Source organism: Rhinoraja longicauda, chromosome 4 (assembly GCF_053455715.1).
Source record: "Rhinoraja longicauda isolate Sanriku21f chromosome 4, sRhiLon1.1, whole genome shotgun sequence".
Lineage (NCBI taxonomy): Eukaryota > Metazoa > Chordata > Chondrichthyes > Rajiformes > Arhynchobatidae > Rhinoraja > Rhinoraja longicauda.
The window spans coordinates 18,019,987-18,043,212 of NC_135956.1; the positions used below are offsets into that span (position 1 = coordinate 18,019,987).

At 40.7% G+C, this 23,226-nt stretch overlaps 1 protein-coding gene across 2 annotated transcripts in view; it reads left to right on the top strand.

Moving 5' to 3' along the window:
* The window catches only part of lpin2 (lipin 2), a 94,811-nt gene that overhangs the window by 46,998 nt on the left and 24,587 nt on the right, over positions 1-23,226 (top strand). For both annotated transcript variants that reach the window (XM_078397282.1, XM_078397281.1), the window contains exons 3-11: positions 1,783-1,878; positions 5,848-6,143; positions 8,292-8,399; positions 10,407-10,530; positions 14,499-14,862; positions 16,263-16,362; positions 18,556-18,743; positions 20,305-20,398; positions 22,916-22,985. In XM_078397282.1, the coding sequence (XP_078253408.1) occupies positions 1,783-1,878; positions 5,848-6,143; positions 8,292-8,399; positions 10,407-10,530; positions 14,499-14,862; positions 16,263-16,362; positions 18,556-18,743; positions 20,305-20,398; positions 22,916-22,985 (1,440 nt within the window). The remainder of the gene's footprint in view (positions 1-1,782; positions 1,879-5,847; positions 6,144-8,291; positions 8,400-10,406; positions 10,531-14,498; positions 14,863-16,262; positions 16,363-18,555; positions 18,744-20,304; positions 20,399-22,915; positions 22,986-23,226) is intronic.

Genomic DNA, 23,226 nt, shown 5'->3' on the forward strand with positions numbered 1-23,226 from the left:
CACTGTTAAGTCCCGCGGCAGAGCGCACCAGCGATGTTAGGCCCCGCGGCCGAGCCGCACCGGGCGAAGGAAGGCCCCGCGGCCAAGCCGCACCAGGCACTGTTAAGTCCAGCGGCCGAGCAGCGCCGGGCGATGTTAAGTCCAGCGGCCGAGCAGCGCCGGGCGATGTTAAGTCCAGCGGCCAAGCCGCGCCGGGCGATGTTAGGCCCCGCGGCCGAGCCGCACCCCGCGCCGTGAGGAAGAGACCTAAAAGAGAAAGGTTTCCCCCACCCACACCACCACCACCCCCCCCCCCCCACACATACACAACCAAAAAAAAACAAAAACCCATCCCAACACCGACACACAACAAAAAAAAGGAAAAAAGACGAACAGACTGCTAGCGAGCCGTAGCCGTTAGGCGCCGCCACTTTCAATGCCATCACTATAATGTGTGAGAATCTGAATATCAAAAGTATGTTGAGAGCAGAGTTGAAGCTACCTTAGTTGGTGTGTAAAACTATCTCAGCAGATTTTGGCAAATGCTGTTTTGAATGTTACTCTCCAGACAGTTTAAAGGTGGAGATTGGTTTGGAACTAACCCCTTGAATGAAAGCTATTGTGTGTTTTTCTTTGCATAGAATTTGCTAACTTATTCAAATGCAGAGTAAAACTATTAACAGGTGAATTAAACTTAACATGTCCTACTTGTGATAAACAATTATAATTTCAACTTCCAGTTCCCCTTTACTAACACTCTCCTTTGCCTGACTGAACATGACTCGAACAACTTCTCTGCCTCCTTTCCCTTTCTACAAATCAAATCAAAAGGTAGGTGGAGATCTGGACCCTTGTTACCACAACCTTTTCACTCCAAACTACTCTGGCACCAACCCCTTTTCTGTTACATTTTTTAAAAAGATTTTTTTTAAATTTAGATTTAGAGATACAGCGCAGAAACAGGCCCTTCGGCCCACCGGGTCCGCGCCGCCCAGCAATCCCCGCACACTAACACTATCCTACACCCACTAGGGACAATTTTTACATTTACCCAGCCAATTATCTCGTCTTTGGAGTGTGGGAGGAAACCGAAGATCTCGGAGAAAACCCACGCAGGTCACGGGGAGAACGTACAAACTCTGTCCAGACGGCGCCCGTAGTCAGGATCGAACCTGAGTCTCCGGCGCTGCACTCGCTGTAAGGCAGCAACTCTACCGCTGCGCCACCGTGCCGCCCTTGTGACTGGATTGATGACTGGATTGATATTGCCCCAAGCACCTGCATGTATTTTGTAACTTTTATCAACTTTGCCATCGATCCCCACTTTGACCTCAAACTCACGCCACTGTTCCAGTGATAGGGGTGAGATGGAGAGAAATGGCTTCATGCAGAATAATTGGAATTCCCAACCTTGAGCGATGTCAAGGCTCGGCCTCAATTAATAAACTCAAATTCCAAATGCAACTCGCAAGTTTTCGGATATTGAAGGACCCAAAGGTTATAGGATAATGAAAGAAATTAACATTGAGGTAAAAGACCGATCTTAGTAAGTAGTTGAACCGGCTTTGATGACCAAAACACAAGGTCCAAATGGCCAACTTCTGATCTCACGTGCAAATGCTCAACGCTTTATGAGAGTGCTCACCTTTATCCGCACTTCAAACCAACAACTGATGGACATCCTAATCCTTTGAGGTTCATTAAATGTTTAGCACTTTTGTAACTAACTGATTTGGTACAATGCGTGAAGGAGATACATGGAGAACTTGATTTTTGAGAAAATTGTTATTTTGGCATTTGCAGATTGACATCGAGATTAATGGTGACCCTGTTGATCTGCACATGAAGTTGGGCGATAATGGAGAAGCATTCTTTGTACAAGAGACGGAGAAAGAAAATGTACGTAACAACTTTAAACATTTACAAATAAAGTGGTATTGGGGTTTGTGACAAATGATGGGCACGATGAAAGAGAGATTTGTTCGTTCAACAACTTTGTTTAATTTTAGACTGCTGCTCAAGTCAAGTAGCATTTCACTTTTGTCTTACAAATAGTGCTTAAGTGTCAAAGTGCATAACTGAAATGATCTCTTTTTTTTCCTGCTAAAATGAAACTCCTAGCTGCTGGTTACGTTAATTACCATAACTTTTGAATTTAGCCAATATAATTTTAATCTCTATTTTGTTTCCTGAAAATTGAATGAAAAGATTAGTGTTTACTATGAAAAGGAAGGATTGATTTTGATGACAAAGAAAATAATCAGTGATTCCAGGATCCTTGTACCAGTTCTTGCACCAGATTAAACACTGAGTCATTGAAGCTTTCGGTTGTTTCTCAGGCTATGGGAAAGATTTTTATAACCACATTTGTGATGAGTGCAAGACTTCCCTGTGATCTTTGCCCATTGAAATTCCCAGAATGTTTGGATAGCCCGATGATATTCAAGTTCTGGCAAGGATCTCGCACTGGGATATTGCTGTTGTTAACAATTGTTAAAGGTGTTATCTCTCCAGGACTCTTGTTGGGTTTATTATCATCTCCCTTCAGCATATATTCGCGTCAATTGAAGGCCCACAATCAGAGTCATATGTGTGTGTGTGTATATGTGTGTGTATATGCGCGCACACACACCCCTGAAATAGGGGACTAACCCAATTGTTTAGAAGAGTTAGTGATGAAGGATGACGAGTAATGACAGTGAGTGGAAATCCCCAAATTCTCTATGATGGCTGGGAATATATCCACCCGCTGGTTAGTTGCCAAGCCTTTGGGAGTTTAAACTTTTGGCCCTCGTGCCAGCAAGCAGCCACCTCATTTGCAGATTTGAATGCTAAGGAGTTTTCATTGATCTCTGAACAGTGAGGGGAAAATAAGAACGTTATGAATTATGGGTTTTAATTAGTTGAGAGAGACTTTTATCCAGTTTGCAGCACGGTGGCGCAGTGTTAGAGTTGCTGCCTAATTACAGGTGCCATCAGAGACACCTAACTACAGGTGCCATCTGTACGGAGCTTGTACATTCTCCCTGTGACCACGTGGATCTTGTCTGGGTGCTCCAGTTATCTCCCACATTCCAAAGACGTACAGCTTTGTAGGTTAATTGGCTTTGGTAAAATTGTAAAGTGCCCCTAGTGTGTACGATAGTGCTGGTGTACAGGGTGATCGCTGGTAGGCGTGGACTTGGTGGGCCGAAGTACCTGTTTCACCGACCTGAGATCACCCCGTACACCAACACTATCCTACACACTAAGGACACTTTATAATTTTACCAAAGCCAATTAACCTACAAACCTGTACGTCATTCGAATGTGGGAGAAAGCCGGCTGTATACAGATATAGGGCTGTATCTCTAACGTAAAAGTAAATTACAGGTGCTCCCTGGCTTACGATGCTTTAACTTGTGATATTTCGACTTTGCGATGGTGCAAAGGGCAGCGACCCGTAGCGAGCCGCAGCTCGCTTCCGGCCACGTGATCAGGTGCATTAAATGCATTTCGACTTACAATATGTTCGGTTTGCGATGGGTTTCTCAGAACGGAATCCCATGGTAAGCTGAGGAGCACCTGTACTAAAAAGGGCCATTTTTGCTGTAGATTCATTTTTGTGCCATAATTAGATTTTATAAATTGTGTTTGTATATAACTGTACACGTTATTCCTATTTTTAGCCAGCAAGCAATCAATGTGGTTATTAAATGAGATGGCAGCCCATAATGGTTTCTTCATTTTAAATCTGTTTTGTTCTTCTGCATGGGAGAGATGTTATTTTTGTCTGACTTGTTGCACAGTTGGCTCCACAGTAGGCGTTGCAGTAGCTTGATGCAGAGGCCTGTTAGAAATGCAATTGTGTGGCAAAGAACTGCTTCTGTTAAACTGCATCTCGATGGAAAGGTTACTTTGACATGCTGTTCTTCATGAGAAGGAAAACGGGAGCCAAGTTTGCTGGTTAATCTTTTTCCAAAGTGGAATATATAAGCACACAAAAGTGGCCCCACTCTGAGGGGGGGAAAAAATAAGTGAAGGTAAAACAATAGTCAGGCAGCCACTGTGGTGTTTTCGCCTCGACTGATGTTTTCTTTGGCTGGAAATAAGGATAGAAGGACGGAGTATAAGCAATGGAAATCCCATCGGGGTTGGCCAAGGAAGAAAATGATAGAGCCAGAAGCAAATTCATGATTTGTAAATTGTTATCGACGTGAGTGGCAAAGTTGGCAGTGGGGCAGTGCGGGGAGCAGGGAATCGCCTTTGTTACCAAAACATGCTTAAACTGGCCACTTGACACCTCCCACACGGCAATGATGAATGAGTGGCATGGAATTTGCCTACAAGTCAGCCAGTCTCATTGATGATCACCGAGTGCTATACAGATGATGCTGAAAAAACTGCAGATGAAAAAACTGCAGATGCAGAGTAGTGCTCGACTGATGTTGTGTCAATGATCTGGCCCTCTTACTGATTTGGAGCAGTTTAGCTTTAATCTTCTGCTGCCGACTCTACACGTGAAAGTTTTGGTCTAAAACATTAAGTTTAGTAGGTAGGTGGGGTGGGGGTGGGGGGGAAGCCCAAACAGTTCAAATTAGAAAATGTCTGTCATGATCCTACTTTCAAATTGCAACTTTTTATCCTTGGCAGTCCAATTTGTTCAAGGAAATATAACTTTTTAAAAAGCAGCAACTCTATTCCTGTTTTAAAAAAACATTTTTTTTAAATCATGCACTGGTATTTTTAAAAGTTCTGAGGAAGTAACTAATTGCTCTCATAAAAAGATTTGCTTCTCTTGTTGAGAGCATATGCTGCAGGCAGCAGCCAAGGCATGTGGTTTTAATTATACGCTTTCTGTAGCCTTTTGTGAGATTGCTCTGTTACAACACATTTGATTTCATCGGCATTTGGTTTCCATGGTTTCCTTCATCTATTTTAGTCTTTCGGTATTCATTTGGTCTCTTGAATTTGACACAACTACATTTGGATGTAGTGCTTTTACAAGAAGAAAATCTACTCTAAAGTTTTAAGAAACCTGGACTCTGATATTTTTCAATTCCTTGTTTCAGTTTTTGTCCTTGACACAAAAAGCATGTTTACCTGGGAATGTGTGAACTTAGCCGAATGTGCAGAAGAACATGGTTCTGGTAAATGGGAAGCTTGTTTTTCCTTGGGCAATCCCTTGGGTGAAAGATGCCTTGCTTGCACATCGATGTACTACAGCGATGAGTTGGTCTTGAAAATCTATAGTTATCTTGCTAGCTATTCAGGACCAATTAATATTCTAGAAAATTCCATACATTAATGTACCAAACTGCATTATAACCCAAAAATAATATTTCAGTGGTGTCTGATTTTAGTTTGTCACGTGTACTGCAGTACAGTGCAAAGTTTTTGTAGCGTGCTAACCAGTCAGCGGAAAGATAATACATGATTACAATCGAGCCGTTGACAGTGTGCATTTACATGATAAAGAGAACAATGTGAATAACGTTTAGTGCAAGATAAATCCAGTAAAGTCCGATCAAAGATAGTCTGAGGTTCTCCAATAACGTAGATAGAAGTTCAGGACTGCTCCCTAGTTGGTGGTAGGATGGTTCAGGTGCCTGTTAACAGCTGGGAAGAAACTGTCCCTGAATCTGGAGGTGTGCGTTTTCACACTTCTATACCTTTTACCCAATGGGAGAAGATGGAGTGACTGGGGTGCAACTCGTCCCGAGTTAGTGTTCATGAAATGGGTAGCAGCAATATGTGTAGGTTTAGATTAAAGTCTCTGAATTTCTATGAACTTGAGGCTGTATTTAAAAAATGGTAGAGCACTTGATCTTCTGTCTACTGTTGACATAACCTGCATTTTGAATGGGCTTCCGATTTTTATTTTGCCAGGAAGAAGTTCCTCCTCACTTGGCCACCTCTCCCATCCATACGGAAGAAGGACAGTTCTTCAAGGAAATGAACTTGGAGAAACCTGGAGCTGATCTGAGGGAGGGACAGAACTTGGAGAATGTTGTTCAGGGCACGGGCCCAGAGACTATGTGTTCCGGCTCGGGGAAGAAGAAGAAACGACGCAAGAAAAAAATTAAACCCGATGGCAAAAAGGAAGAGCGCATTTCAGGTGCAAGTGAAGATATATTTGAAATGAACATGAGTTCTGAGGAAGACATCCCGGTACACTCTTCCAGGTTGAAACAAATTTTGATCTTGTAATTTTTGCAATGTGAAAAAAATCTTTAAAGCACTAAAATAGTTAAAAACACAAATTCAGTAGATTGGCAAGTTGGGTGAACAAATGATCTCTTCATGAAAACTTGTCAGTAATGCTGAAATGGGACAACGATTTGTGCAGGGGAAAGAAATCCTGCGAATTGTAAATTGAGCTGCTGGTCAATTTTATTATTTTATTGTTAGTTTCAGGAAATGGCCTTCTGGCTTAAACCCAATATATGTCGCTGTCTTTAGGAAAGAATGTATTTCCTCTGCTCATTGAAAACATTTTTCTCCTTTAGCCTATTCAAGATTTATACAATTTTACTAAGTACTAGATGGTCTCTTTTAAAAAAAAAAAAAATGAGCCATGGTGATGATATCAGACCTGCAAAATCTGTTCTTTTTAAAGTTTCTTTAACAAACAATTATTGTGCATTTGTTTTACCTGAACTTTGTTAATCATTTCTGTACGATTATTCATTTAATTTGTTTACTTTGTGCAAGACATCTCTTTTGGCTTTAAATGTGGTGACTGTAGCATCATGGAAATGGTGGTTGCCCACCTCCAATTCCATTCCTTTATTATTCTTGCTATTGAAGGAGTGCAGCGCAAGTTCACCAGGCTAGTTCCCGGAATGGCAGGACTGACATATGATGAAAGAATGGGTCGACTGGGCTTGTATTCATTGGAATTTAGAAGGATGAGAGGGGATCTTATAGAAACAAATACAATTCTTAAGGGATTGGACAGGCTAGATGTAAGGCCATGTTGGGGGAGTCCAGAACCAAGGGTCACGGTTTAAGAATAAGGGGTAGGCCTTATGGAAAAAACTCTTTCACCCAGAGAGTTGTAAATCTGGAATTCTCTGCCATAGAAGGCAGTGGAGGCCAATTCACTGGATGTTTTCAAGAGAGAGTTAGATTTAGCTCTTAGGGCTAAAGGAATCAAGGGATATGGGGAAAAAGCAGGAACCGTGTACTGATTTTGAATGATCATCCATGATCATATTGAATGGCGGTGCTGGCTCGAAGGTGCCGAATGGCCTATTCTTGCACCTATTTTCTATGTTTATGTTTTTATTTGTAAATGATTAACATAGAATCCTAGGGAAAGAGAGCATCGAAACAGACCCTTCAGACAACTGAGTACTACTACCCATTCACATTAATCCTACATTAATCCCATTTCTTATTCTCCACACATTTTTCTCTCCAATTTTTCCTCTATCCCACTAATTCCACCCCTCACTTATACATTGGGGACAATTTATTGCAGCCAATTAAACCACTAAGCGACATGTATTTGGGATGGGGCAGGTCAAGGATTATGGGGAAAAGGCAAAAGAATGGGGTTAATAGACAATAGACAATAGGTGCAGGAGGAGGCCATTCGGCCCTTCGAGCCAGCACCGCCATTCAATGTGATCATGGCTGATCATTCTCAATCAGTACCCGTTCCTGCCTTCTCCCCATACCCCCTGACTGCTATCCTTAAGAGCTCTATCCAGCTCTCTCTTGAATGCATTCAGAGAATTGGCCTCCACTGCCTTCTGAGGCAGAGAATTCCACAGATTCCACAGTTAAGAGGGAAAGATAGATCAGCCATGATTGAATAGTGGAGTAGACTTGATGGGCCGAATGGCCTAATTCTGCTCCTATCACTTGTGAACTTATGAAGCCGGAGCACTCTGGGGAAGAAACCCACACTGTCACGGGGAGAATGTACAAATTCCATACATAGTGCTCGAGATCAGAATCTGACCTGGTACTGTCGCTGTGAACCTGGGACTGTACCTCTACCATTTGTGCAAACATGGTGAATAACTTGAATGTTGAAAAATAAGGAAGTAAAGTACACTTCAATTTGAATCTAATTTTGCAGGAAATATAGGAATAATAAATTGTGATCAAAGAAGTCGCAGCCTGTTGCTGAGGTGTATTTGTTTTATGTTCTACTTGCAGTTATTTTCCATATTGTCACTTAAGAAAGGATCTGCATATAACTTTAATAAATATGCCATTATTAATCATTATAAATAAAATTATTTTGTTATATCCCATTGTTAAATATAATTATGCTTAAATATAACTTTAAAAGATATCCTATTATTTTCTTCGTTCAGGGGATCGATATATTCTTCTTTGAAGGAAAATAACTTGAAAGAATCTCCAACCTTTCACCATGAGGTCACTTACCCACATTCTGATGGTGACTTGTATCCAACTGAGAGGTATGTCTTACAGTCCCGATGTCAAAAAATATAACAGACTATCCAATCTTTTTAATTACAGTATTATATATCCGAGCAGATATTTTATAACTGCATGTACTTATCTGTAGGACTTTGGTTAGACCATATTTGGAGTATTGCGTGCAGTTCTGGTTGCCCCGTTATAGGAAAGATGTGGAAGCTTGGGAGCAGGTGCAGAAAAGGTTTGCCAGAATGCTGCCTGAATTAGGGCGCATTGGCTACATGGAGACGTTGGGCAAACTTGGATTATTTTCTCTAGAATACTGGAGGTTGAGGGGGAAATGTATAAAATTATTATGGGAGGCACTAACCAGTGTGGCTAGTTGAACCTTTTTTCCGATGGTGGAAATATCAAAGTGGAGAAGACATTGCTTTAAGTTGAGAGGGACAAAGTGTAAAGGAGATGTGTGGGACAAGTATTTTACAGTGCCGTGGGTGCCTGGAGCTCGCTGACAAGGGTAACGATGGAGGGCAGATACCACAGTGGCATTTAAGAAGCTTTTAGATAGGCATATGGATATACAGGGAATAGAAGGATATGGATCCTTCTTATGCCAAGATAAATTATTCTCCTCTGCTTGCATACAGAGGAGAATAATTTATCTTGGCATCAAGTATAGCATGGAATTTATGGGCTGAAGGGCTTGTTGTCCCATGATGTATTTTTCCATGTTCTATTTATCCGTGTCATATTTCTGTGAGTCTGAGTACAAATCGTTGAATAATTTTGGCTTTGTTTTGCTGTCCAGTTTGTAACATGTTGAATGTACTGGCTTTTCAACTATATTTAAACTAACAAGCACACATTCTGTTGTGCATCTTGCAGATGCCTGTACTATTTGAATCTTGATAGACATTTCTATGAACAGTTCGATTGTGCTATGCAAATATGTTTCTGAGCTGAAAGGTTGTGTTTCACAGCTGGGCACAAAAAGAAAAGGGTTGGTACTGTTTCCGTTTCTCAGTGCATTCCAACATGCTTTATAACCAATAAAGTACTTTTGACGATGCTGTTGCAGTGTGGGAAACATGAAAACCATTTTGCATTCTGCATCTGATTAGAATCCTGGAATAATAACCATATTATTAGTGCCCAAGTACATTGCAATGGGAGTCAGTTCACTGTTAATAATATTTTCGCTTCAAGATGTTGGTGAGGCTGCATTTGGAATATTCTGTTCAGTTTTGGTCACCCTGCTTCAGGAAGGATGTTATTAAGATGGAAAGAGCGCAGAGAAGATTTACGAGGATATTGCCAGAACTCAAGGGCCAGAGCTAAGGGGGAGAGTTTTGACAGGCTAGGACTTTATTAGTTGCAGAAGGCTGAAGGGTGATCTTATAGAGGTGTACAAAATCATGAGGGGAATAGATAGGGTGAATGTGCAGTTTTCACCCAGAGCATGGGAATCAAGAAACAGAGGATATAGTTTTAAGATGAGAGGGGCAAGATTTACTGGGAACCTAAGGGGCAACTTTTTCATACAGAGTGAGGTAATTATATGGAACGAGCTGCCAGAGGAGGTAGAATGCTGTATACACAGCATTCAAAAGGCATTTGGACAGGTACATGGAAAGGATGATTTAGAGGGATATAGGCCAAACACGGCAGGTGGGAATAATGTAGATGGGGCGTTTAGTGCAGCATGGACAAGTTGGGCTGAAGGGTCTATTTCTGTGCTGTATGACATCATGACTCTCTACCTGGGCAGCACCTGTGCCAAAAAGATCAGGAAAATTCTCTTAATCTGCACTGAGCACTTAAGGATTTTATTTTTCTGTACAAATGCAGAGAATGTGAAGGTTATTTGTGGGCATGATTATGCTCCAAATGGTTTACAAATTATAAATCTAGGTCCACCATATTTAAACCACCAATTTTTGATTATTGGGAAAAATTATTTTTGAAGAACCACTGACAGGTTTATTACTTCAATAAATGTTTTTTTTAACAAATATATTCTTTCATTTTGTTTTTATTTTTGGTAGTACATCCTATTCCCAGCCTGCTTCTCCTAAAAGTGATTCGGAGTTGATGGTGAAACCAACTGACTTGCTGTTGCCCGTGTCCCACATGCGGTGGTCTTGGGGAGAGTTTCCTGAGTCAACAAGGGTAAAGAATTTAATTACATTCTTACATTTTCCAACTGAGACATTTGTGATACCTTTGGTGACTTTTCTAACTTAGTTATTACTGTCAAGGCACGATTATCTAGCACATGAGAATTTCAAGGAATAAATTGAAATAGAGGCTTTTCCAAGAAATGTAAAATAAATTAGGAATGAAAGACACAAAATGCTGGAGTAATATAGTGGGTCAAATGGCATCTCTGGAGAACATGGATTGGTGATGTGGCTCTCCTTTGTCCAACCATCTGCCCATGAAGAATAAGAGGTAGGCCGTTTAGAACGGAGATGAGGAAAATCTTTTTCAGTCAGAGTTGTGAATCTGTGGAATTCACTGCCTCGGAAGGCAGTGGAGGCCAATTCTCTGAATGCATTCAAGAGAGAGCTAGATAGAGCTCTTAAGGATAGCGGAGTCAGGGAGTATGGGGAGAAGGCAGGAAGGGGGTACTGATTGAGAATGATCAGCCATGGTCGCATTGAATGGTGGTGCTGGCTCAAGGGGCCGAATGGTCTACTCCTGCACCTATTGTCTATTGACTATTGTCTATTGACTATTGTCTATTGACTATTGTCTATTGAACCCCCCCCCCTCGCTTGTATCCATCTATTACTTGCTAGGCTTTGTTCTGTCCCTCCTCTCTTTCAGCACTCTCTCCTCCTCCCCCCCTCCCCAACCCCCATCACATTCATTCTGAAGAAAGGTCCCATCCTGAAACATCACCTATTCATGTTTTCCAGGGATGCTGCCTGACCCATCGAGTTACTCCAGCACTGTCCTTTTTTGTAAACCAGCATCTATAGTTCCTTGTTTCTAAATTTTAGTGACGTTCAGAAGTGTCAAGGGTGAAATAAAATAACAACATTTCATCATGAAGATTGTGATTGTTTTAATGGTTAAACTTTTTGTATTACTGATTGTAAGAAGGAATAGCATTGTGGTTTGCTTTTGAACTATGAACTAAATTTTAAGCGCAAGAACGAAATCGAAATAATTTTCAGTATTATATGCCATTGAACTGAAGTGAAAAGATGCATGAAGTAACACACGACTGGAGAAGTGGTGTAATAGTGGCCCAGCGGTAGAGTTGCTGCCTTACAGCGCTTGCAGCGTCAAAGATCTGGTTTCGATCCCAACTATGGGTGCTATCTGTATGGAGTTTGTATGCTTTTCCCCTTGACCTGCATGGGTTTTCTCCTAGATCTTCGGTTTCCTTCCACACTCCAGGGACGTACAGGTTTGTAGGTTAATTGGCTCGGTAAATGTAAAAATAGTCCCTGGTGTGTGTAGTATAGTGTTAATATGCGGGGATCGCAGGTCGGAGCGGACCCGGTGGGCCAATGGGCCTGTTTCCATGCTGTATCTGTATCTCTAAACTAAACTAAAATAGGAAGGATTAGCATTCCTAGGACATTGAGGAGAATTCTGGAAAGGTTTGAAAAGATTGGTGGACATTGTCTGAACTGTGTGAGGGAGAAGTTGAAACTAATGTGGAAAAGCAAAAAAAGAAAATCCAAGTTGGAACAGGATGTCCTGTACTTCCACCTTACCAAACCCTTTAGGTTGAGGTTTATTATTGTCAAAAAACTGAGGTACAGTGAAAAGCTTTCTCTTGCATGCTATTCAAACAGATGAGATAATACTGCACATCAATACAATCAAGCCAAACTCCAGAGCGAAGGGGAAGTTACAGAGTATAGAATGTAGTTCTCAGCATCGTAATGCATCGGTTCCATCGGCAAAGTCCAGTGTCCACAATAGGGGGGAGGTGAATTGGATGGTACCCTAGCTTATGGAAGGATCATAAATCGGAAGTGTTTTAAATATTTCAATCAGATCATCTCTCATTCATCTAAATTCCAGCAGATTATATTTTTCATTCTACATGTTTCTCACTAGACTTGTGCAATGACAATAAACTCAATTTTATTTTACTTGATAAAGATCCAGCCTCTCTTTACAACTTTAACCCTTGAGATTAGATGAGTCTCACCAATGTCATTTACAACTGAAGCATGGGCTTGATGTTTATCTTTGATTTCCCAAGCAATAAACTGCAACACTATTTAATTCCTTAATTGGTATGCTGTGCCTACATAGCCTTTTGTGAATAATATTGTGAATTGAGTTGGTGTCCTTAATTTTAATATGGATGCAATATTTGACAAGCATTTCAGAAAAGGTTTAACATCTGATGCATGGAATGGAAAGGGTGCAAAGAAAATAATTAACAAGCATGTTTCAAACAAACCTAAGCTGTCCAATTTTTCAATGGTTCAATGGACCTTTATTGTCATGTGTACAGAGGTACAGTGAAATTTGATTTACCATACAGTCATACCAAAAAAGCAAGATACAAAACTACATAAAGATTAAACAACAGCCACCACACCAGCTGTTTATGTTTAATCTTTATGTAGTTTGGAATCTTGCTTTTTTGGTATGACTGTATGGTATGGTAAATCAAATTTCACTGTACCTCGGTACACGTGACAATAAAGGACCATTAAAAAATTGGACAGTTTAGGTTTGTTTGAAACATGTTTGTTAATTTTTTTTTTTCACCCTTTCCATCTACCCTTTAATAATCTACTTCTCGTACCAGTGACCAGAATTGCACCCAACAGCTGCCTGTGTTCTGAAAGAGACAGTGGTGTCTGATTACCATGGGGATGAGACAGCCTATAGGGATGAAATCCAAAGGCTGGCAGCATGGTGTTCAGTGAACAATCTTGTCCTGAACTCCTCCAAAACAAAGGAACTTATAATTGACTTCAGGAAAACCAGTGTAGAATACGACCCACTCTACATCAATGGGGTCTGTGTGGAAAGGGTACCCACTTTCAGGTCCCTGGGTACACACATCGCAGAGGATCTTACCTGGTCTACCAACACCATCACCACAGTAAAGAAGGCACAGCAGAGACTCCACTTCCTGAGGATCCTCAGGAAAACCAACCTGCAGGAGAAGCTCATGATGTCCTTCTATCGCTGCTCCATCGAGAGTGTGCTGGCATACTGTATAACCACATGGTATGCCAGCTGCTCAGAAAAGGACAGGAAGGCCCTTCAGAGGGTCATCACAACGGCCCAGAAGATCATCGGCTGCTCACTGCCCTCCCTGGAGCACCTGTTCAGCCTACGCTGCCTCAGTAGAGCAGGCAAAATAATAAAAGATCCATCCCACCCCGGCCACCGTCTGTTCATCTGCCCTCTGGTCGACGTTTCAGGTCGATCAAATCCCGAACAAACAGACTTAAGAACAGTTTTTACCCCAGGGCCATACGAGAACTGAACACTACCTTCTGCACTAGGCAACACCGTTAAAAAATCTTTGTACTTAATATAATTGTATTTATTTGTTTTTGCATTTATTGCATATATGTTTGTACGCACCGTCAGGATTGGCTATTTTTTAATTTCGTTGTACTCGTTGCAATGACAATAAATGAATATTATTATTATTATTATTATCCACTATAACCAAAATCCATTACAAAGAGATCCGTAATAATGAGGATCGACTGTACCTGTGCGGTTACTTTCAAGCAAATGTGTAACTGTACCCATCGGTCTCTCTGCTCTACAACACTCTCCAGGGTCCAAATGTTTATTATGAAAGTCCTGACTTACCAAAAAGCATCACCTCTCTCATCAGAGTTAAATTCCATTTGCTATTCCTTGACCAACTTCCCTAGTTGATCCAGATCTGTTTGTAAACTTGGAAAACCTCCCCCACCGCCCCAGCCCTCCCTCCCTGTCCACGACACCAATTTTGGTGTCATCCACAAATCTACATTGCCATTCAAATCTTTAACATAGATGACATAATCCATTCACTGAATTGGTTTAAGTTTGTGATTTGGTTAAACGTGTTTTCATGCTTTTGTAAGTCAAAGTAAAATTGTATTGAGCTGCACGTGGAATGACCAACATGTTTGATTTGAATGTTTCAGGTTAATAAAATAGAGAAACTGGAACAACCAAGAGCCTTCACTATTACACCATCTGAAAAGACTCACTTCAGGGTTATCCTCAGCTCTGATGCCATGAATGTAGATGTGACTGATGGGGAAAGCATGACTCATACTGTGGTAAAACCTGAGCCTCGATCACATGTGAGCATTAGCCAAACAGTTCTTGACAACACAGATGAATCTTTAAAGGAAATTCCCAATGAAGCACTTTCACACCCACCACCTCTACCGAGTGTCCCAGCAATTACAACTCCCGTGGTACCTCAGATGGACAGCTTTGCTACAGACCTTGGAATGCAATCTACGGTTATTGCAAAGTTAGATTCTCCATCGAAGAAAAAAGGTAATATCTAATGGTGTTGGTTTAGTGTCGTCGTGTGTGTTGTCATTGATTTGTAGACTATCCAGGCAAATCAAACCATACATCAGGTAAAATAAACAGAGTGCAGAATTCAAACAGAGTTGCAGTTTGCGAAAAACCCCATTCCCTTACTAATTTTCCCTGGCTATATTTAAGAGGGAGTTAGATGTGGCCCATGTGGCTAAAGGGATCAGGGCGTATGGAGAGAAGGCAGGTACGGGATACTGAGTTGGATGATCAGCCATGATCATATTGAATGGCAGTGCAGGCTCGAAGGGCCGAATGGCCTACTCCTGCACCTATTTTCTATGTTTCTATAACTTGTTCGTCCCACATTCCCAATATTTCTCAACCCCACCTACATTAGGAGTAATTTTGTCACCAGGTTGAAGGTGCCCGTCTATGGGATGTGGGTGAAAGCCAAAGCACTGGGGGGGGGGGGGGGGGGATGGGGAGGAGGAAATCCACCTGATCATGGAGAATGTGCAAAACTCCATGTACAGGTTGCACAAAAGATCAGATTTGATTGTGTTCAAAAAAGAAATGGAAGACTTTCTTGAAGTTTGAAGAAATCGGGTGAAATTAGGATTGATTAGAATGGTGTTTCTGATTGAGCATAGAACAGTACAACACAGGAACAGGCCCTTCGTTCCACCATGTCGGTGCCGAACATGATGCCAAGCCAAACTCCTGCTGGCTCTGATCCATACCTCCCATTTCCTACATACTCCCTATCCAAAAGCCTCTTAAATGTCAATATTGTATCTGCTTCCACCACCACCCTAGGGTGGCCACTATCCTCTGTTTAAATAAAAAAACGCCCTGCACACATCCTTTAACTTTTGCCCCCTCACCCTAAAGCTATGCCCTCTAGTATTTGTTTTTTTTCCCATCCTGGGGACAAAGATTCTGGCTATCTATAGGTCAGGCATGATCTTGCTGAAAGGAGGTTCAATGGCACTAGTTGCATGTGTGTTCTGTGCTATCAGCATCTTTGGGGAACCCAAATGTTTCCAGAAGGTGGTTGTGTGTGAAGTAATGTTGTGATGGATAAATCGTGGGCAGAAACCAGAGATAGAGGGATGGAAAGGTTCCGAATTGTAAAGTTTGCAAAATATCAAATTGTCAACAATAGTGCATGTGCCTGCTTTGCTTGTTAGAAAACAAAAATACTCTTACAGAGCTAATCTCTAACTTTTCAAACCTTTCATGCCTTCATTTGGAGAAACTTATTGAATTTGGTATGTGTTTTTGAGAGGAAATATGCCTAGATATTTTTTTTCCCCTAAAGTAAATCAAGAGAGGAATTTGGGGTATTAAATAACTGGAGTGGAAAGCTATTAAAATTATGGGTGGAAATTCAGTTTTGGGTGGCTTTGCAGGTCTTCATAAACGAAGTCAGCACCAAGGACCGGAAGACATTTATTTGGATGATCTGACTGTGTTGGAACCAGAGGTTGCTGCTCGTTATTTTCCTAAAAGGTACTGTGTTGTCTGACAAAGCCCCTTGAAGGGAAACATTACCACTTTCTCTTTCCACAGCTGCTGCCTGACCTGCTGATTGTTTCCAGCAGTTATTTTGTTATATATACATGTTGTCCCTCTGTGATTTGATCGGCTGCTTTGGGAATACTGATGTCGGAAGGTACTGGAGAGACATCTGACATCTGGATGTTAACAGCTTTTAGCTGTGTGGATAAATGTTCTGTTTTTTAATCCCAATGTGAAAAATAGCTGGGAATCATTTTTTTAACCTTTTGCAGCTAACTATTGGAGTGTCGAATGATATTTGAGAGCGGATGTATACCCGTGTCAATTTTATTTCTGTATTTACTATCAATCATGTGGCTACTCAAGCCTTGTGTCATATTATTGTCACGACAAAATTGGCCTCTAAATGAACTTGTGAAGAGGAAAAATCAGTGCCTAAACACATTTTCTTTGTTTAACAGAATGAGATCAATTAAAGTTGCTGATCATTTCATTCTTAAGCGTATATAAAATGTTTTTGTTTGTTTGACCATTTGGTGACCATGAACACCCCTCCTATCTCATGGAAATATCCTCATGATGGAAATGTCATGGTTGAGCAAATATGAGACTGAGTGATGTCTTTCGCTCCACCTCTCAAATACAATCAGTCACACACTCTGTCTCGACAATTTGCGTGCTGTAGTAGATGTTTCTTAAATGTTCCTGTCTTGTACCCTAAGATGGTGTGTTCCAGATTCTAACCGTTCTGTGTATGGGGCGGGCACCACTCCAATCTCCCCTAAATCTCCTACCTCTCGCCTTGTACTCATGACCTGTTTTGGACACTGCCATCATGTGGTGACTGGAATCCCACACAATACTTCAGAAATCCCAGCTCATCTCCTTCAGTCTCAATTATGAGGCATGCACCTCCCAATTTATATCCTTTCATTGGTCACAAATTTATAATTAATCATCTGTTTAACCAAAACCTGGTCTTCTACTGATATAGCATTCCTGTCTTTGGTCTTAAGACCATTACCAATTTCCTTGCCTCGTTTTTATATATTAGATTATATTTGCAGCCATCCTTGCTTCTCTATATTTGTTCATATCCCAACATCCGTCGAGGTGAAGCATTCTCACCTTCGTACTTTGTTCTGTTGTTTCTATGACCCTTTGTTCCAGTACTTACTTAGTAATTACGGGTTTAAGATAATATTTGTTCCCAACCCACTTGACCAACAAAATTTGCATACAGTGCAAGATAAAGCATATTCTCATGGGCTTTGCTGAATTCCTAGCTTCAGTTAAATAAGGCTTCTTGGTGATAAGCTGTGCCTACCTCTTTGTTCCAAGTGCCATATAGTGGATGGATCAGAAAATCTTTCAGGCTGTGTGTCTGATCAATGGTGCTAGGATTCACTGGATTGTGATCCTCACTGATTACCAAAAGTATTCTCAAAATAAAACTCTCTTTATCGTGGTGAATCTAACACCCATCCACCCCCGCACCATCTCCCCCCCCCCCCCACTCTACCCCCTGCTGTTTAGAGATACAGCATGGAAACAGGCCCTTTGGCCCCCTGGTCCATGCCGACCAGTGATCTCTGTACACCAGCACTATGCGACACACGAGGGACAATTTACCAAAGCCAATTAACGTACAAACCTGCACATTTTTGGAGTGTGGGAGGAAACCAGAGCACCCGGAGAAACCCCACACAGTCACAGAGAAAACATGCAAACTCTGTACAAACAGCATCCGTAGACAGGATCGAACCCAGGTTTCTGGCGCTGTGAGGCAGCAACTCCACCGCTGTGCCGCCATGCCCCGGAAAGTTCTTTCCACTGTATTGCTCCCTCTAGTATATCCATGAGTAAATTATGCTGTTCAATAGTTATTCACAATTGTACTATTTAGGAACTGTCTTCATATTTGTAATGAACTTTGTACCCACTTTGTAAAATGGCGGCATTGAAAATGTGTAAAGGGTGATTTTCTTTGGGGGTTGTAAAAATAGGCTTGCATGTCTCCCATTTGTTGCATCTGTGAATGAGCAGAAGTTTAATTGATACCAATTATGATACCAGTAATCTTTGTTGTGGATGGCAAGGCTATTAATGCAATCTACATTAAATAAAGTACAGTATCCTTTTTTGTACATTAAATAAAGTACAATACTTTTTGCTCTTCTGCAGTGAGTTTGACAGCAGCTCTAAACAATGGACTGAATCAGATGTGCAACCTGGTTCTTACTCCCCACAGTTGGTGGAGAGCGTGGCAATGGATAGTGGCACTGAATGCCCCTATGATTCACCCTCTGACCTACCAGATCTCGTGTTCTCGCTCTGTGGGGGACTAAGTGAAAATACTGAGATTTCCAAAGGTAAGACGGTGTTGGCTCGAAGGGCCGAATGGCCTACTCCTGCACCTATTGTTTATTGTCTAAGATAGAACATGTGTTAAAAACATAATTGAAGGTTTCATGAAAATATTCTTCACTTGTTCCTAAATTTTAAGACAATTGAGATGCCTCTTCATCCTTTGATCAGATGATTTGCATCAGCTCAACACTGAGTCTAATATAGAAATGGACCATTCAGTTCAAACCTCTTTGTATTACGATTATCTATTTCTTCTACAATGACTCATTTCTCAGTTAAAATGGGCATCTTATTCCCTCTTCCTTTACTATCATATTTAAATCTATTATCCTGCAATATTTAAGTTTTATTCATCATGAAGCCAATCATTCGTTTCTTCCTACAGTTACTTTTGGTTTTTGCTTAAAAGATATCTTTGTTATACATTGAATGATATGCACATACGGCTAATTTATATTTTTCTCGTTAACTGTATCTCCATTATCTATTTTTTGCCACTCTGTTCTATAACACTTCTTATTACTGCATTGGCCTTCCACTTTAGCTTGTATTTTAATGATCATTGTTTTTTTGCACAAGAAATGTAGCTGCATCAAACAGCTTTCACTACTACCTTTCTTCCCCACCAGCCCATCCCAGTTGTTGGTTTACTGGTAAGGTGCTTAAAAACAACGGCTTGCTTAGTGGTAGTTTAAGTATTCTGATTTGCCACTTTTTTTTAATCTTAGGTTAGTAACTTTATTTCTAGTGATGAATTCATTCAGATTGCCTATAAAAGTACAGTGCAGCTGAATTGGCATTTGTTCCATAAATTATGCCCTTGCACAAAGATTTCTACATAGGGCATCTTTGATATCCTTTGTGTGACCATGTGTTGTTTTCATTCTGAACTCACTTTACAATATGTCCCATTTCATGGTCGTAGCAAAAAAGTTTTTCCTCATGATTTTGGAAATGAAAAATTGCTTTACTTACATTATTAAATAAAAAGTACGTGGGTAGATGTTATTTTCTGACATCAGGAGCACACTGATGGTCGATTCTAGTTTTCTTTTGTAAACCCTACACTTTACATTGATAATCACTCGGCAAACTTTTCGATTAATTTTGATATTTTGCTTTATCCTTTTACGATATGAGTGATAATAAATGCTAAGTTTTGTTTAACTGTATGAAATTGATATAAAATGACACAAAGTAGAGAAAGTTGGCATCGTCTATGGTCGTGGTGAGACTAGGGTTTTTCTCTGAATCTTTGGCATGCTGAGTTTACAAGTGCAGCCAAATCATTTTGGATAAGTATTCAGTGAAGTCTGGGCACTTCCGGAGTCTAGAAAATATTGATGATAATTTTCACCAAATGCTTCCAAGAGATCGGCTGAACCTTGATTAGATTTACAGATTGAGAGAAAATGGAACAAGGAAAAGTGTGATTTGTGTACATTTCTTATTTAAAAGATAAGTTAAATTGAATGTGTTAACCATAAAAAGTGAATCTCCAAACTGGACAAAATGGACCAATAAATATTCAAGCTTAAGTACTTGTCTTGCATTCTTTTGCAGAGAAATTTTTGCAACACGTTGTTACATATCATGAATTTTCTGAAAATCCTGGAATTATAGATGATCCTAATATTGTTCTAAGAATTAATAACAGGTATGATATCTGATGATACGAACTTATGTTTTTGTTGGAGTTTATATCAAGAGAATTTGTATTACAACATTTACAGGTACAAGTTGTTTCAAATTTGATTTATTTTCACTGTGTACGTGGAACAAGAAGCTATGCAGGAAACCCTTGTTTTAACGGGCCTCTTTATAACGGATTTTGGTTATAGTGGATGGAGTTACCGATGGCTGCCGAGGTCATCCCCAGCTCGCACTGCCTTCTCTGCCACTTACAGCCCAGGCTGCCCTTGCCACCCCCAGCAAGCACTGCCCCCCCCCACGGTTCACAGCCTCCCCAGTCTCTTACAGCCTCGGCTACCACCGCCGACCCTTACCTGAATTTCGGCCGCCCATGGGCTGTGACTATTGACTCCGCTGATCCTTGCCTCTCCGCCAATAGGCGAGGGCCGTCAACTCACCTAAGTTCCGGGACCGCGAGACTGAAGAAGGGTCTTGACCCAAAACATCACCTATCCATGTTTTCCGGAGATGCTGCCTGACCTGTTGAGTTACCCCAGCACTTTGTGTCCTGTTGTGTATTAACCAGCAACTTCAGTTGTTTGTTTCTGCTACTTATTATAATGATAATAGCTTTGTTATAGCAGACAATCAGCAATAACGGACACCATTCCCACCCCTAAGGTGCATTATAACAAGGATTTACTGTACACCTAGCAGTGTAACAGTAGTTTTCGGTATTTTATTTATTGATTAGTTTTTGTTCAATTGTTTTTTCAAGCCCAACCGTCTTGCTCTATTAGCCTTGCGTCTTTAGGTTTATTATTGCCACTTGCCAAGGTGGTGCGAAAAGCTTTGCTTTGCATGCTGTCCAATAGAACAGATAATACTACACATAAATGCAATCAGTTCACAGAGTCAAACTTGAGTACATTACCTAGAGCAGAGGAGAAGAAACAGAATGCAGAATATCGTTCTCGGCATTGTAGTACTTCAGTTCCTTAGAAAAAATCCAATGTCCTCTGTGGTAAGGTGAATCGAAGAGTACCCTAGCTTATGGAAGGGCCATTTGGAAGCATCTCAATCATTTTAATGAATTTGTGCCCTGTTTGATTACACAGTTGTGGCAATTGCAATGCATTGATCACATTGATACCAAATTAAAAGGCTTCCAATTTACTCAATCATTTGTACTCTTGGGCATACTGGACCAGAAAGATTCAAGGGCAATTAGATGAGTTTACTGCTCACCTCCCACTCCTACTTCTCCCCCCCCCCCCCCCAATGTTCAAACAACCCAGTAACCTTGCTTCGTACAGTACTCAACCAATTAAAACAAATATCTAGCCATGAAATAGTTATTTAAAAATCCTTAACAAAACTAGTCAAATGTAACTATTTTGCAGCATATTGAACCTATTGCAAAAGATCTTGTATTCGTACGCTGCCTTACTGACTTGTGGTTGTTGTAGATTAGGCCCCTGGGCATGAGCTCAGTGTACACACATTAATCCACCCAGATAAATAATTACATGAATTGATTGTCTTGACCATTGTTTTGTAAGAACTGAACCTTGGGTTTTACTCTTAGTTTAAATGAATGTGATCATTTAGCTTCTCTCAGAGTCATACAGCGTGGAAACAGGCCCATCGGCCCAACTTGCTCACACCGACCAACACGTCCCACTTGCCCGCATTTGATCCGGGTCCCTCTAAATCTGTCCTATCCATTAACATGTCTAATTGCTTCATTTATACAGATATTATTTTTAAAATAATTAAATATAATACAGTTAAATATAATATACAATTAATATTGCTAAAAATAGATAATGAAAGAAATCTAAATATGAAGTGCTTGTGGTTGAATCTCTTACTGGCATTTGTTGGGTGGCAGTTTAAGGTTCTACCAGGATATGAGAGATAGCTACCAGGAACAAAAGGTCAATAACATTGGAAAGTAGTGAGATCTATTTGCAGCAAAGGGTGTTTATTCCTGAACCAAGATTTTTGATATTCAAGGTTTGTTACATTACCTTGGAATGGAATGTGAATAGGCTTCTGTTACTGTGTAATTAATGTTGAGGAATGTTAGACTAAACCAGCAGTGAACAGCAAGGAACCTGGTGCATTTAAGCATAGCAGCTGCTTTAGTTTCTGTAATTATGCATTTGTCCACGCTTCACAAAAACTCTATCGTGTATGAAGGAACTGCAGATGCTGGTTTAAACCAAAGATAGACACAAAATGGTGGAGTAACTCAGCGGGAAAGGTAGCATCCCTGGAGAGAAGGAATGGGCAACTTTTTGGTTCAAGACCCTTCTTCAGACTCAAGAAAGGAGGGTCTCGACCTGAAAGTCGCCCATTCTCTCCAGAGAAGCTGCCTGTCACGCTGAGTTACTCCACCATTTTGTGTCTATCTTTGACAACTTTATCGCCAGTCAGTATTCTTTCCAACCTAATAATTTACTTGTATTTTTTTGGTGTTGGGCATATAGTGTGTCACATCTTTACTGGAATTTATATAAATTATGTTACTGTGCAGGTACTATAACTGGGCATTGGCTGCTCCCATGATTCTCAGTATGCAAGCTTTCCAAAAGTGCCTACCCAAGGTAAAGCAAACAGACTTGAACCATTTGCGTTACATTATAATCAATGTGTTAATCATTGTTAAGCTGTTCATTGTTAAAGATGCCTTTTAAAAAATACAATGTGTTGCTTTTCACCAAAAGAAGACAGAAAGTGCCAGTGTAACTTAGTGGTTGACCCCAAATACAGACACAAAATGGTGAAGTAATTCAGCGGGACAGGCAACATCTCTGGAGAGAAGGAATGGGTAACTCTTCGGGTTGA